This window comes from Apostichopus japonicus, chromosome 10 (genome assembly GCF_037975245.1).
Source record: "Apostichopus japonicus isolate 1M-3 chromosome 10, ASM3797524v1, whole genome shotgun sequence".
Taxonomy (NCBI): domain Eukaryota; kingdom Metazoa; phylum Echinodermata; class Holothuroidea; order Aspidochirotida; family Stichopodidae; genus Apostichopus; species Apostichopus japonicus.
The window spans coordinates 5,845,814-5,863,039 of NC_092570.1; the positions used below are offsets into that span (position 1 = coordinate 5,845,814).

Below are 17,226 nucleotides of genomic sequence, written 5' to 3' on the forward strand. Positions count from 1 at the left end.
AGACAGTAACATGGCTTAAATGGATTGTTCTTTCCTAATTTCAATAATAAATACAATAACTTTGTCCTAGATAAGGAATCTCCGTTTATGAGGATTGCTTTTAAACGCTCTCTCAAGACTCATCTGATGAAAACTGTTTAATTAATTGTTCACTGTTGCCCATTTTTGCTTGCAATTTTGTCTTGTACTATATTTACTGTTTTTTGTTTTGCTGTCGCACTGTTTGTGTCACTGTGCCATGAGCAACTTTTTTGACGGATACCTGCACATTATAAATGTCAATTATTATTATTTAATTTCTCTCGAAGCAACTCTCTAATAAATCAACGGCTGAAGAGACAACTGGACTGTTGCATCGGTATTTGTTACATCAGAAATAAACATTCAAAATAAAATCATTTCTCAATAGCCAATCTTAGCCAGCCCTTGATTTATCTTCTTGGTTTTTATAGAGTTCACAGTACTGACCAACGAGACCAAGATCCAAATGGCCAGCAGAAAGAGAGCCAGAGTGTTTCAAAATAATGTGAAAATCGATCATATAAAAAAAAGAGATCAAGATTGGACACTCTCTTTGATATTTACCGTTTTGGGGATTGTGAAAATTTGGGTTAGGACTAGTCAATATATTCTCTGTTTTACATCACTGTGATTGCCATGCACTCACTCATCTTGGAATTCAATTGGTTAACAATTTTGGTTTAAAAAATAGCCTTTCAACCTATATGATCTTGATCTATCAAGAGATATCAGTTTTGACTTATTTTATGTAGTTTTGACACATCTAGAATTGAAGATTTGTCAAGGTACCAGGTGAGGTAATGTCTCAGTAGCAAGAATCAAATCAAAAGGAAAAATATGAGTCCAATATGAGTCCAATATGAGTCCAAATACAAAGACATTGTTAAACTCCATGGCAAGATCATTATAAAAAAAAATTGGCAACACCTTTTTCGGATCAAAAGGGTAACAAAGTAAAATCTGATGCATAAAAAAATATTTTTTTTAAGGATTGATTCACATAGCTGATGGTTTTTACCATCTGGTATCACTCAAGCAAAATAGCAAACTAAAAAATTAAATTAAAATAATTAAATGTGAAACAGACAAAAATTATCAAAGAAAACAAAGCAGAATTTGTCGTCTGGCAACTCTTAAACTGAGTATGTTACTGAACATTACTGTTACATTATTTCAAATAATGAGGGCAATTAGAAGCTTACTGTGCAAATAGCTATATCACATAGTAGATACATACGGTATTAAACAAATAAATCAAACATAAAAATTCTGTCTAAGACCGTGGTTTTCAACCTTGGGCTCGCGGGCCCATTTGGGCCCGCGCAGCCGATTTTGTGGGCTCGCGAGCATTGCCCCAGTAATGATTAAAAATTGTGGCATTTTGGGGGGCTGGTGGCGAAGGCACATGATGATGTTTCTTAGAAAACCTTCGATGAAACCTTGTACAACAGGTAAAATCATTACTCAACCCTAACCCTATAAGACTAGTATAAGAGAAGTCGGTGACTCCCACCAACCACTGCACACTACGTATTACGTATTTACCAAGGTTATGATGTGTGGAAGCCTTGCTCAATCGAACCCAGCTCAATTCCAAGTGGCACGCAGCAAGTATTGTGCGATACCAGTAGTAATAAAAACAAAAATAATTTAGTACTAACATGCCTTTATACGACTAGCCATTGATCGATCAATCTTCTAATTATCGGTTAATAATAGGTCAAAGATCCGAAGAAAAAAAGTGGATCATATTTGTCTACACTTGTAAAAATTGCGATAATTCGAAGGAAAGGGCGGTAGTAGAATCCTTCTATTTTCAATACAATTAACCGTTAATTGTATTGGAAATAGAAGGATCCTACTACAGCCCTTTCCTTCGAATTATCGCAATTTTTACAAGTGTAGACAAATATTTGATCCACTTTTTTTCTTCGGATCTTTGACCCATTCTGCCTCGAATATGAGCAATAATTGGAATAACTTATACAGCGTGATATCTATACAGTCCGACACTTCTATCAGTTCTCCCGTTCTATTGTCAATACACAAAGTATTATTACGTTCTCTTTATTTCTTAATTTGTTTTCAATAAATAGAAATTACCTCACCGATTCGAAATATATCTCCTTTAATACTACTGGGCCTCATATGCACACGTCAAACGGTTTTGCTGCTTTTTTATTGCATTGTTCATCTCCATTTTTCTGCATTATTCTGATAGTGATAACGGTCACACATTTCTTATGAAACCAGTGTACCATTGAGGGTTGCAAAAAATCTTTGAGATAGGCTCTAATTGGGCAGTACCTGTCATCTGATCACGGAGGAACATACATAGCTCTGATTGAGTCCCCGGGTCGCTTGTGTCAAGAATACACTAATAAACGCTGTGAAATTGATTTTATGAAGTTGATAACTTTGCAGGGTAGGGTATGGGCTCGCGAGGACGGCTCGGAAGACGAATTGGGCTCGTGATCGAAAAAAGGTTGAAAACCAAGGGTCTAAGAAATGAACAACAGAGAATCACGCTTTTGAGAAACTACCCAAAATCTTGGATAATTTCCGATTGGCATACATGTGTGTTCGTGTTCGTTACAATGTACTCACTCCATGCCACATTTTATAAAGTCAAATGGCCAGCTGCTAAAGTTAAGGGCCCCCAAGTTTGTTTTTGGTGGGCCTTCCTATTTTTCTTCAATTTTAAGCCTAGTATTAACTTCACCTAGCTTTTAGGAGAATTTGACCAAAGTCTGGACGGAGGGGGCTTTTGGAGAGGGGCCTTGCACCCATGTACTGTATATCCTTCTTAACTAAGAACGCAATTTATGCACATGTAATAGCAAACATATTCAAACAACTTTTACTATAATATTACTTTAAGTACAAGATTCCATGCACTTGTAGAGTGTTTGTAGCATGATTTTAGCTGATCGAGAACTCTGTGTTTTAAAGAAAGGTACTTGATATGAAAAGCTGCGAGTAGCTTACTGGAAAAAAATCAGTGCATGCTCACAGGAATCTATGCATTACATATATACTATAAAGCGTGCAAGTACACTGCACAGGGCAAATTTTCACAACTTTTTTTTCCTTTCTGGAAGATAAAGATTTCATACAGACCTTTGAAGTGATGACTTGTAACCATGGTTTGAAAATGTTAACCTTTTTAAAATTATTATAATTATATCATGGTGAAACACTTGGATTTTTAATATTTGGTTCATAAAATCTTTCCCTAGATAGCACAACCTTAACATATCACATTCCTCTTGCCAGTGAATGGCTTGTATACTTCAAACATCAGCACCTTCTAAGATATACAAACAAATTTCACTAAAGCAAATATCAACTCTTTCAAATTATGCACATTTTGTACTTCACTACCAATTGGATAAGAATTTTTTGTGAGGGAAAAATGTGTGTGATGATTAATTTAAAAAAAAAAAAATTTTTTATCCACATCATGAATGGGTTAACATGATACCAAATGGTTACTGCATGTTTATTTCACGTTTGAGAACTGGACAATATAGAACCCTGTTTATTCCAAACTCTAAGACCACTCATTCAACTTGAACAAACAACATTTTTTCTACGTTTTAATTTTCAAACAATATCATCCAAAAAGTCTGGGTTTTATCATTAAAGAAAGTCTGATATTATAAGGCTCTAAAAAGTTTAAAGACAATTTCCGTCCATGATTGTGAATTGTTTATTTTATTTGAGCACCTGTTGTTGATTTATATAGGACATATACTCTGTATTTGAATGTTTAGCAACTCAAGACAAGAACCTAAATAACTGCTCATAGTGGAAAAATAATTCCACAACTCAACTCACAGTGTCACAGATCTTGTTAAATAAATAATATAAATAATAATCATGAAAACACTGTGTTTTTTTAATGGCATGCCACCTCTAGCATCAGCAACACACTTCCCTGTTAAAATTTGTCCAAAATGAAAGTTTGAAAAAGTCAATTATGATTTCTGAGGCAACAGAATAAGACAAAATGTTGAGTTCCACAGACATACGTTGATACGTAAATCAGAGTATAAGTATTCAAATCAGAGATTTTCATGTTTGGATGTCACAAAAATGTAAAAACCATTTATACATTGCAAAAACAGCTTTCTGTGTTTTGTCAACCGATGATAAATGATGTCTAACTTTCTGGACTTTGCATGTAAAATGGCGAATAAAGTCTTTCTTTTTATATGTTCTTCTTAAGAAACTTCTTTTCTACACCTTAAATATGCTGGCAGTGGTTCAAGTGAAGGTTTAGTTGTGCAGGTTACACCAGACACTACATCAAACTCTTTAATGATAGCAACAGTGTGCAAGAACAATGCATTTACCCATCCTTCCAAATCTTTGCATCTTATCTATGTATTCTAACACCGAAGATGTAGCTTCACAGTTTGAGAAATGATTTTTAATAAGCTGCAAGTTTAGAATTCAAGAATATTTGACAGTTTTTTTTCCCTACCAGAAAGGGAACCACTCGTCCTTCAAGCTAACCATTGTTCACCATCTTTAGTAACTTCAGAGCCAGATTTTCCCCTTCTCCTTAAAAGTGTTACATTTAATAGCACATTCTTTTCAAGCAGAGAATAACTGCCATCATTCAATCACCCCAGCCCTCCCCCAACCCTTAGGGATTGTGCAACCATTTCATTCTCAGTTTGAACACATCATAAACCAAAAAGGTCCAATTTGTCACACTTTCGGTCGGTATCAACCTATGTTCAATACACTGTCCCCTTTTTCTGTGTAACTATGAAATGGTTAACTTCTAAAAAATAATTTTTTCCAAGGAGCACAAAAATCTCAGGATTTCAAAGAGTGACCTCAGAAATACACTGGTTTGAATCCTGTTCTAGCGGAAACTTCTTTTGCCATTTCAAAATTTTGTCTATAAATAAATAATTACCAATGTCCGTTTCCACTGTCGATTGACTTACTTTAAAATATTGTCAAAAAGACAGTCTTTATTCATGAGGTGATATAGTTTCGTGATCCTTGGTAGATTTGATGGACCGTATAATGCGTTGTGAAAAGGTCCAAAATTGAGGCAAATAATTGCATTTGCTGCAAGTACACAGCAAATTTGGTAATACTGTACTGATTGTTAATATCTGTGAGCTTTTAAAAGAAAAACTTATAAATTCTGCTCACATTCTGATCTTAGTTTGTCAATAGTTGCCATCTTCAGAGGTTGGGAATCTAAAAACACTTTCTGAAAGTAGAATATAAAAAAAAGTAAAAAATGGAGGAATTAAATAACTTATGGCATGATATACTTGTATCTTTTTATTTCAAAGCAAAGAGATGTGCTGATTTGTGGAAATTAATGACTATCAATAATTAATAACATTAATTAATTCTAATCAGGGTTGGTGAAAACACATCTGCTAAGGAAGCCATGTATGTCTTTGATTTGAAAGATAGATGATAGATTTCATAACTTTCAAACATGCAAGGCTTTAGTTAGAGTACCCCACCCAATTTGTTAAACTTGAGAGTGCTTTATAAAAAAAAATGGTGGCATTCTAATTTTTTTAAAAGCTTTTCCAGCCGACAAATTTGCCTTCATTTCCCATAAGTATCTTGTATAGTCTACATTTGTTCCTCAATTTTCTCCAAACAATATCTATAAAGTTTTGTTACACCTTTTCATAAAAAAGTTACCTCAGCAGACGTAAGTGCTGTGAATAATAAAGTATTTGGAGAAATGTGCGAGTATTTGTTTTTCTTCTCTCCTTTTTGCTTGGCTCATGGTTGAACCATCCAAAGCCCCCAGATTAATGGTCGCTGACTAAAAAAAGCCTTGCCATCACGTGACAAATTTGACATTAATTATTTACTAAAAAAATGAATGTTTTGCATCAGTACAACTCTTTTGAGTAATTTGAAATTCAATTATTTTTAATTTTTTTTTTTCTTCAAAAGTCATCTACATGAAATTTTTGACATTAATTTTTCTAACAAATGAATATTTTGCATCAGTACAACTCTTTTGAGTAATTTTGAGAAATACTTCTATTTTTTAATTTTTTTTTCTTCAAAAGTCATCCACATGGCCAAAATGGTAACTCAGTACTAACCTGCATGAAGGTATGGCAGTCCATATTCAGAGGTTGTGACTTGACCTTTCGGAATCGTTCGACGATTTGACTTGTGTCGCGGGCTGTGAGAATGCTCTCCTCGTTCTGAAGCACCAGAGTCAGAGCGACCCTGAAGAGGATTTTAGGTCCTTCGTAGAAGAGGCAGTCCCAAATACGGAGAGTTGTCTGGGAAAGAGAATTGAGAAGAAGTTGCAAAAATATCTGATCACAAATTAAATGGCTTTATATGTAATATTACACAAATTTCATCTTCTGACTACTGCATGTGATGCTCGAGACTACTAAAGACCCATTGTGCCCCTCCACACAGGCCCATTGTGCCCTCCACAAAAGGCCAGTAGCAAGGAATTCTGGGCTGGAGGGAGGGGCACAAACTTGTGTCCTGTAACTTATGAAGTTTTTGTAAACATTTTGGTGGCTCAAATGACGGGCCACAGTAGTATGCCCTTAGGGAGGGGTACTTGTGCCCGGCCTAGATAAGGGCCTCCTCTACGAGCCACAATTTGACTTTTGTTAAAAGAAATAAAATGAAAAAGGCAAACCAAGAACCATAAACAAATATGTTCATACAAGTACAAGATATAAAGAGAGCTGTCTGTTGTTGAGTAAATTGAAGGGCATGATCATGTTTTCGCCATTGATGACCACCAATGACTTATGACCTCCGCTATCATAACAAAACCTGGCTGAAAATTGACTTCATTCAAGAGTGAAAGACATTTAATTCTTTGTGTTCATGGGTGGGTGGGAATTAATTCCTTATTTATTTTCTCTCGATGTCGATATTAAATCTGCAGTAGTTCAAAGTATGGGGGTGGACGGAGAGGGAAGAGGTCATTCAGCTACAACTGTCATTTCTTTTCAGGAGGGAGGAGGTAGGAGGGAGGGAGGAGGGAGGAGGGAGGAGTAGAACATACATATGTTCTTGCTTTCTGTGCTAAACAGGTTTACTTTATACTGACAAAAAGTTGCGTCAGGGTTTAATTATGTGATAACGTAAGTTTGTCAATCAGATAGTTTAAACTAAATAAATACGGGTGGAAGGAGAGGGAAGAAGTCATTTTCAGCTACAACTGTCATTTCTTTCAGAACTTTTACCTCAATTGGCAGGATATCAAGGTACAGGCAGACAAACCACTTCATACAGACGAGAGACCAGGGTGCCATTTTGTTTTCCATGTGGCTGGCGATATTGGGATTCCTTAACTTCACTAACTCTCCCAAGACCATCTGGTCCACGTTCAATCCCCTGAGATTCTTGGAGTAGTAACCTGCCAAGATGCAAACATCAAATTTTATTTATAAAATTAAAGTAGACATTCTGAGAGTTTTCACCATTAGCTTTGTGTTGTCACAATATCACAGAGTAAATTACCTTAACTTGTATGATAAGTTAGCTAGTTGCCTATCATTTCTACGGTTATACAACCCTAGATCACTTCCCACCAAACATTTCACTACCTTTATCACTTACAAGCTTCTGGATATCACTTACACAGCCTTTGAAGCGAAACATAACATGCCGTTAAACAGCGGCCGCCACTTTCAGTCCATTTAAAACTGCACCACGACTGATGTGATGAAAAGCAGGCAAAAAAGGTTGGAAAATGCATGAACATAATAAAGCATTATGGTTTATATTAAAGTTAGTTGCAAGTCAATTTTCTATACACTGGCCAGAAGTAGCTTAAATGTAACTTTTTTTTATTACTGAAAGTAGGCTATGCCAAGTTGCATTAATATAAACAAAAGAAGAATTTGTCATCACACTGTATTTCATTCTGATTTATTATTCTTGCCATTTAGCCTCTGAAGAAGATCCTGCTAGGATCGAAACGTCAGGCCAACTTACTTTTATACATTCTCCTACACAGGCTCTCTAGTGGATAAGCAGTTTGCTAACAGTTTTATTTTATTTTGCATTTATTATTCACTAGTAATTATTCCACACGTAGTAAATAACTTGTTTTTAAGTGTACATGGAAAGTACAGCATACAGCTCAATCGACTTTCATAATCAATATTTTGAATTCAAGCCTTCAAAACCAACCCTCATCTTTGACTGTGCTTATTATTATTTCAATCTTTCCCTACCACCAAATCATTATCTTTGATCTTGAATACGGATAACTCACCTAAATTTCTATCATGCCAGATGTTCGAAATTTTAATCTCGATTAATTATCACAAAATCCGGCAACTATTGATGTATATATTGAATAAATTCCACCACACTTTTTCACTATCTACCAGGGTCACAATATTAACATCTGTTTTTACACACCATGAATTCTCAACACACAGCTAGAGTTAGTTAATGTAAAATCTCACAAACTCTTAAAAATTTGATGAATTATGGAATTTTTTTGTTTTGCCTGGTATGGTAGGAATAACGTCAAAAATTTCCTACAGTCTGTTAGAGTAGATTTCTTTGTTTTCAGATACCAAACAACTCAAACTGACAGAGTAACAGTAATACTGGAGTGAATGGAGGGAGGGGGGGGGGGGCTTGGAGAGGTAATGGAAGACAAAGAGATGGAACAGAATGGTCTCTATATAAAAGAAATAACTGAAATAAGGAATATTCTACAACATTGAATGTTGGAAATAATAATGATTACATCATCAATAAGGTCAACCACTAATGTTGGCTATTCTTTATTAAAAGTTAAAAACTTGAAGGTTTATACTCCAGATTGTACCCTCTCAAAGGACTTAGGATACAAGAGTTAACTACTAGTCAATTTTAACTTGCTACACCCAACCAATCATTTCCAATATTTTCCTTTGCTTATTCAGAGTATACCAACAGTTATTATGAAATGCCTCACTATTGGGTAATGGCATATATAGGAAAATGAAACCTGTAAATGTTTAGCAATGTTCAATCATGCTGGAATAATCAGCTAGTGATAAATGTTTCAAAACTTTAGTTTCACTTCCAATCATTCATGTGTAAATTCTATTTTAAGGTTTCTCAATTTCCAAAGAGGGGTCTAAATTAGCAGTTATTAATCAAACTCAATGTTCAGTTGATGACAACTGATGATAAACATCAGCCCTGATTGATATGCAAAGGGTAAGTATCTCAACCATCAATCTTTGGCAAATCTAAGCTTAGTGTATATATATATATATATGTTGAGCAAAAAGACAACAAAGTCTTCTAAATTTTTCAAAACATTTTCTGATATACACAGCTTACAACATATTTTGTGTTGAATATTATTTGTGAGTTGGGAGATTTAACATTGCACTCACAACCAGCTGTTTTACTTACGATGGTTTCCATGGTTACAAACACACACACATGCACACACAAAATAACTACCAACAACATGCTATGGACATCTTTACCATTATGAAAATATGCAACTTTCAATGATTTGAACTCTAAAACTCTCGCTGATTTGAGATGCTTACCGACTAATATCTGTTTTGTGAGTTTCTCAAGCAGAAAGAAGCTTTTTTCTTCATCTTTGAGGACTATCAGCAACATGGCCACCACGTAGTTCAACCCTTGGCAGTAACCAATCTCGGGATTGTGGTTGGCAAATGCTTTGAGGACGTTACGTAGGGAGTCCTGCTTCCCGCTAGTGGCATCGTTGCAAAAGTATATATTTTCTGGAAATGTTCTGTGAAGATCTGCAAAGCAATTTATAATTCAGAGGAAAACCGATTCAGTTATGGTATTGCATAACATTTCGGCGGTGTCAAAAAATATCACGACCCAAAACTTTTCCTTTCATGTCCAGCTGTCAAATAAAAGTTATGAGATAAATGACTTTCACATGGCAATACTTTTACAAATAGCATCTTACAACTGTTCTTAATTACAGAACCTAAAACAAAAGGGAAAACGTAATTAACCCGACTGCTCCCTCTTTTATCACCACAAAAGAGAATAGGGGAAGTTGATCTTGGCATTTTTCTTTCTTTCTTTCATATAGATAGAACATGATGGCGGGGGGGGGGGGGGTGGGGGATCGCATTAACAAAATGGAAAGGCTTTGTTTGCACTCATATATACACTGCTTTCAATGCAGGATGTAGAAAAGAATTAGTTCTCTACAATTTTGCTACATTTTTGACTGCAAAAGGCACTCCAATTTGACCAACTTTCTCTGTCTTAATCAAGAAATAGAAACTGAAATCTTTTCAAAACTTTCAATTGGTTAAAGCCGGCAATCGTTAGGCCTCACTAACACTCCTGATTACAGTTCGAGAAAATATAATTTAGTTGAGAACATAGCCAAAAATATCAAAGGGATAAGTACAATAGAAAATAATTTAGTGTTAACGACTTAACGTTTTCTGTAGCAGTTCTGAAGGCTCTGATTTTTGTTCCTCATGAAATACTATGGGGTTCCTGAGAACAAAAAACCCTGTTATACGACTTAACACTTGAATGGCGAGTTGACCATTTCCCATAGCACTTGGCCATGGGAGAGCAGAATGTATTATTCCCACGAGGCTGAAAGGGATATATAGAGCATTTTCTCCAAACAGTCATAGTCTAACAACAACAGCTTTTGTGTGAGATAATGTGTTTTGGATTGTATATATCTCTGCTAAATGTTGTTTTTACAAATTTGAAGAAAAAAAATAATCAGTTCAGTTCATTCTGAGGACACCACGACTTGGGATACAGATATATGTTTTATATAAATAAACAGTTCTGGTTTGAGTTTTGAGAAGGACATACTTAAAGTTCAAACATGTTGAAAGGTAAAGAGACAAAACCTATTCTCACTTGTGCAATAAGCGGTTCCATAACTCCAATTGTACAGATGTCTTTCTTTCTGGTCAAGTGATACATAGATTTAAGCATACATGTGTGTTTGTCGTTACATCTGGTCAAGATACATAGATTTAAGCATACATGAGTGTGTGTCGTTACTTCTGGTCAAGTGATACATAGATCTAAGCATACTGTACATGTGTGTGTTTTTACATCTGGTCAAGTTATATATAGATTTAAGCATATATGTGTGTCGTTATATCTGGTCAAGTGATACATTATCTGAGCATACATGTGTGTGTGTTGTTACATCTGGTCAAGTGATACATATATTTAAGCATACATGAGTGTGTATTGTTTCATCTGATCAAGTGATACATAGATTTAAGCATTCATGTGTGTATGTCATTACATCTGGTCAAGTGATACATAGATTTAAGCATACATGTGTGTATGTCATTACATCTGGTCAAGTGATACATAGATTTAAGCATATCTATGTGTGTGTTGTTACATCTGGTCGAGTGATACATAGATTTAAGCATACATGTGTGTATGTCATTACATCTGGTCAAGTGATACATAGATTTAAGCTTACATACAATACAGTGTTTGTCGTTCCTTCTGGTCGAGTGATACATAGATTTAAGCATACATGTGTGTGCATCTTCTTTCTGGTCAAGTGATACATAGATTTATGCATACATGTATGTGTGTTGTTACATCTGGTCAAGTGATACATAGATTTAAGCATAAATGTGCAGCACATGCAGAGTTGTGACAAGTCACATTATTTTTGAGATTGAACAGAGTCACCACTGGCTTGTTATACAGTATCACTGAACATATTTACATTAATAAATACATATGAAATAAAAGTTAATATCTGTCTGACATTTTTCTTTATTCAATAAAAGTAGGCTAGTTTCTTAAGTTCCTTCTTAACATCAATTACAATTTTTCACTTTGCATGGGTGCAACTGGAATAAAGAAAACCCCACAATTCACATGGTTTGGGTAATCGTCGTGGTTTCTTCAAAATAAAAATGTTTTTCAATTTTGAACAATCTTTTTCATGTTAGCTTCTTCCAAAAAAGTCTCAAAACCTTTTCCCACAAATCTCAACCAGAATGACATTTGGTGAGATAAAGCAGATACAGTAATATCTTCAAAATATGCGAATCTTAAAATAATTCATCGGAACGAGAAAACTGCAGAGACGAGTGTCATTTTCCGGGGGGTTCTCCTCGAAACTGGCTACAAGAAACTCACCGATATCGATTTCACTCTGGATGGATGGATCTAATTCTTGTCCTAAAAGTCTTTGATAAAGTCCTTCATTACTGTCCATCAGCTTCTTGGCTTTGCTGACACACATCCACATCTCGCCACGGTGTTCGTTTGGGATTCCTTTCCGGACATATCTTTTCACTGTTGGGGAAATGTAAGAATGAATTATTATAGATCAATGAAGGTATGGTAGCCAAGGGTATCACGTTTACACCCAAACATGTTCTTGTTGGGCATGGACAGACTCTACGTACCGCATCCTTCGCACGCTATGAAATCATACTCCAACAGGATGTGAAAACATTGCAACACCCATCAGAGATATTGTTCTGTCACTGGCAATAAAGTATTATAGTGTCACGTTCGTACACACAGTGTACAGCAGTGTTCATTTGCACTGAATGTGTCAAATGTTAACATTTTAAGACATAAAATGGGTTAAAAGAAACTAAACGGTACACTCTCTTTGCATTGGGCAGATTCTGACAAGTGCATTGTAAGGGCAAAACAAGGTATAAACACCCTTTATCACCATGACAATGGCTTTCAGAAGAGATTTTCCCTTAGGGATCAATGCCACTGATCCCCCCCCCCCCTCCACAATGTAGGATAACTCTACTTGTTAATCCCCTCAATGGTTTTTAGTTTACATCCTCTTTATTCAGATTTCAAGTTTCTCAAAACCGACAAAAATTTTGGTTGACTTTGACTGCTCTTTGATAAGTTTATTGTAATATATATGTCCTTTATATTAAACTATGAATTAAGATGATAGAAACTCACAGTTCATTAAGTAGGCTTTTCAAATGTGGATATTATCAAAATGCCCTAAATAAATTGTTCTTTTGTGCCATCGGTCAACATGTCGGTAGTCTTTAACAAATTATACAAGCTATTTACAGACCATTGCACTACAGTACTCAACTGGGTCAGATAGTAACAGCTAACAGGTCTACACAGTAAACTCACAGCAGCAGTACTAGCACGTAGTAAATGCTCTGTACAGGAATTTAGGCAATCAGCCCATTTATATACACATTTGCTCAAATAAAAACATTTGTTCTTAAAAATCCTGCTGGTTTAATCACTGATGAAGAAGCAATGGTATGGCATAAATTGGGCAGAAAAAATGCATCACAAAAATTACCAGCAAAGTTACTTAACATGCCTTGTAAGAATGTAATATAAAAAAAAAAGCTAATAACAGTAGAAATATATCTTCGTTATCTTATAAAATGTAAAATAACATTTAACACAAAATGCTGGTTGAATATCTCATGCTAAAACCCTGCTTATGTATCATAACACATAAGCCAAGAAACTGCAATGTCACAATGTACCAGTTTTTGTTTAATATTCAAGATGGGTATCACATTCCAAAAAATTCAAAGTTACCAAAAATTTTCAGTCATGTAGATACAATCAAGAAATTGCACCGTTCCAATGTCTTTCAATAAGCCACTGTACATACACTATATTCACTCGGTTCACTAAGATACTCTACTTGGCAAGTTCTGTGTTGTAATGAGAACCTTGACAGCTTTTACATCTACGTATATAAGGTTTCTACTACTCCCAAACATCACCACACGCACATTACAATCATGAGCGATGAATAATAGCCCTGTTGGATTCCATACATGCATTGCTTGAAAACATAATTGTGATATTAAGCATACTTTCAGTACAGTACATAACTATTTCAACCACCAGTTAATGGATTAAGCTACAATGGTACATTAAAGGTCGTCAGTATACCCCTCCGCCACCCTCCTACCCTATAAATTCTATACGTAAATTCATTCTCAAAACTTCAACTGGGACTTTATATTGGGACTTATATGGGCATAATGTAGAGTAGGTGGGCGGGGGGGGGGGCACAAAATGGGATCTTTAGTACCAAAGTGATATTCTGCACCCACTCTGCAGGCCACAACATTATTTCAAGATGTACCCACAGTACTCATGTCTTTAAGGCAGTTTGACAGTTTATATGGTCTGTCAAAAGATTAGGCAGTTCTACATACATTTGCATTGTTCATCTTTTACAGTGAAATATCACAAGTACTGTAGGCCTTTCATCGTTTATATACAAACTCTCCAAATTATACATATTTTCCATGTCCAGGTTGTCCAAAGTTCTGTAGACCTTGTCAATAGGGTTTCGGAACCTTCTAGCGGGCTGCAATATAATTTTCTGGAGGGCCGCAAATTTGCTCACCTGTGTTGTGGAGGGCCTGGAATTTCTTCACTAAAAGTTTTTGTTTGAAACTTTAATATAGCAGGCTAAATTGAAGGGCATATTAGTGACAAAAGTTAAAAAAGAAAAGAAATGAATCAAAAAGTCTTTTGAGAAATGACCAAATCCAGCAATAAGAACATGATCCTCACCTTTACTGGATCGTTTCACCGAGCCCGATCCGCTTAATAACTTATTCCACTTGCTGGCTCTCCTGGCTAAGATGCTCAGATATCTGGACATGAACTCCTCGTATGAGTCGTAGTCAAAGTCCTCCCCGTGTTTGAAACCGTAAGCGTCTATTTCACTGGAATTGAAAAGAACGTTTTTGCATCGAATAAATGCAACCTGTTGTAGACATTTTCTACCTGAGATCAAAACAAAGTTTATTTGACCGTGTCTGCTAGTTCTGGCCATTTTACAGACTCGTTCCCGAAGGAAGACAACCGGACCGCTCCTGATACACACGGCACCTTTAAATTGAAAACACAGGACGAACACTCTGCAGACCACTTTTGTCTTGTCAAACCTTTCAGCTCATTCCTAGTTTTCTTTGCAATATCTTTTTTCCACATTTTTCGACAACTATAACCCGATGCTGGTTCGGATGATTTGCGATATACTCTGACCATGTGTGTGACCGAATATAAGAAACTGCCTTGAACTTCTAATTTTCTTTGACCAAATCTGATTAACAGAACTTTCTCTTTCAAGCAAACTGTACTGATACTATAAAGACCTGTTAGGGTATTGATTGTGATTGCAACCACTATTTGTTGACGTTAACAATCACTTATAATTTGGGGTGGGGGCTGAAGAGATGGAGTGGTCGAGGGTCCATTCTCAGTCTCCATATTGCTTGACTATACTACTTCCCCCCTCCCCCCCGCCCCAAGTTGTATATATATTCCAAGCTCCTAACTGGAACATTAGTCTTTGATATGGCTACAATCTGTCTGCATTTTGAAGCTACAAGAAAAAAATTCACTTGCAAGCTACGGAAAGTTAACTTTTTCACAGGGGGGGGCGTGGTTTGGGGCGAGTCTTCAATGCCTTTAAACTACATTTTTCTTCTGTGTCACTATGTCATTGTATCTGAGCCTACACCCCCCACCACCATCTCTTCCAACACAAGCCCACAAAACCCATACATCTACTGCAGGTACTCAACTGAAGAATTACTGTACCTTCTGTGCAGATCATTAGAGTTTGAAGCAGACATCATTTAGCCATGCACAAAGAACCTGTAAGAACAAAAGCAAAAATTATATTTTAAATGCTCAGTAATACAATACAAGATCTGAATTCTAACCATCTAAATTCCATTGTAAACAAAATTTATTAACACAATTACAGTAAAAACAAGCCAAGTTTTTAAAATGCAAAAGGAATGAGAGAATAAATTCTTATGGAATGTTTGCCAAATTTGTTGCATTGGAAGAATAATGAGACCCTAAACGTTTGTTGCATGCACAATTAAAATCTGAGGGTATCTCTGATCAACATGTTTTCTGCTGACAAATTTGGAGCGCGGAAAGCACCGTTTTGTGTCTGCGGATATAGTACCATGTGCGGAGAATAACAGTACCCAAATATTACAAACAACGATACAGCAGGCAACCTAAACTTTTTGAAGCGAAGCAGAGTTACATCTTTCATGAGTTTAAATCCATTTCATGTATGTGCTGATCAATTAGTGTTTTTCTTGTAATACCCTATCCCCAGTTTTGCACATATTTTGGGTATTTGGAAATCTTACTTCCAAAAACTAACCAAACTTACCTCAACATGATACCACTGGCACTAGCCTACTCTCTGAGCCTCTGGGTCCTGTCCTGTCTTCGCTTAGATGCTCAGACTTCAGAGCATAGCAAAAAGCATCCATCCAGTGAATGGATTTATACTTACACAAAAGTTACAGTTAGCTTATCGACGAATGTGTCAATTTTTGGGTATGAGAGAACTTGACACGGCAGGTATTTGGGTCAAATTCTGCTCAATTGTACGTTGCGCAGGTACAGAATAAATATTTTGAGATCATTGTTTTGCTGAGGAACTACACATACTGTGTGAAAAACACATACAGTTGAGTGATTAGGATTTTTCCTTGATAGACATAGTTGATCACATCCCTAAGTGCGTCAATTATTAGCCCACCATGCTATAATAATGCCTGATATTGTTTCAATAGCCTAACTTTAGAATATTAGCAAGTGAACCATGTATAGCCTAGGCTACAGTAACTTTATAGACATAGGCCTATTATTAAAAGGCTAGTTTGGCCTAACGTTAAAAAGGGAACAAATAATATTCATAGAATTATCCAAAAGTGAATGCAAGAGATATTGTAAGATTACCATTAAGTCAAGTCAGAGAAGTAGGGGCCAATCATGTAAATGCGTCTATCACAAAACTTCACTTGCAAAGTATTATATCAAATGTCTCGTAGTTCTTTTTCAATCTCCTTTCACCACGCTACGACTTCGTAATGTTTTGATCGCTGCTGGAAAGTTTACATCAACTGTTTGACATACATACAGTAACAGCTGTAATTCGAAGTGACCAGTCTAGCATTTCGGAACCTGTACAGTATAACCATCAGAAGAATAAAAGGGGGCGTATATACTTCAATATACCGGGCCTGGGATACAAATAAAAGCCTTCTACATCTGTATACACATAATTATCGGTTACATGTACAGGCATACTACCCCTCAATCCAAATGTAGTATCTTTTGACTGCTCGATATCAATCCGAGAAGAGAAGATTTTGGTGTCCTGTTAATTTCTAAGTAATGTCATTTATA

At 35.9% G+C, this 17,226-nt stretch overlaps 1 protein-coding gene across 1 annotated transcript; it reads right to left on the minus strand.

Annotated features, from left to right (window-relative positions):
* Positions 1-4,041: 4,041 nt before the first annotated feature.
* Positions 4,042-16,950, minus strand: LOC139975174 (growth hormone-regulated TBC protein 1-A-like). The gene is made up of 8 exons (XM_071982852.1): positions 16,777-16,950; positions 15,607-15,663; positions 14,572-14,726; positions 12,163-12,321; positions 9,573-9,794; positions 7,248-7,420; positions 6,129-6,314; positions 4,042-5,260 (listed from the first exon to the last, which is right to left on the minus strand). The coding sequence occupies exons 2-8, from the start codon at positions 15,642-15,644 to the stop codon at positions 5,183-5,185; spliced, it is 1,011 nt and encodes a 336-aa protein (XP_071838953.1). The 5' UTR covers positions 15,645-15,663; positions 16,777-16,950; the 3' UTR covers positions 4,042-5,182.
* Between the last annotated feature and the right edge of the window lie 276 nt (positions 16,951-17,226).

Bases quoted from the DNA above. Each gene is read 5' to 3' on its own strand.
- LOC139975174 (XM_071982852.1), bottom strand. From the start codon at position 15,644: ATGATGTCTGCTTCAAACTCTAATGATCTGCACAGAAG. The intron at 7,421-9,572 runs GTAAGCATCTCA...GCATCTTGGCAG, and splicing joins CACAAAACAGATATTAGTCG to GTTACTACTCCAAGAATCTC. The intron at 6,315-7,247 runs GTAAAAGTTCTG...TCTCTTTCCCAG, and splicing joins TTGATATCCTGCCAATTGAG to ACAACTCTCCGTATTTGGGA.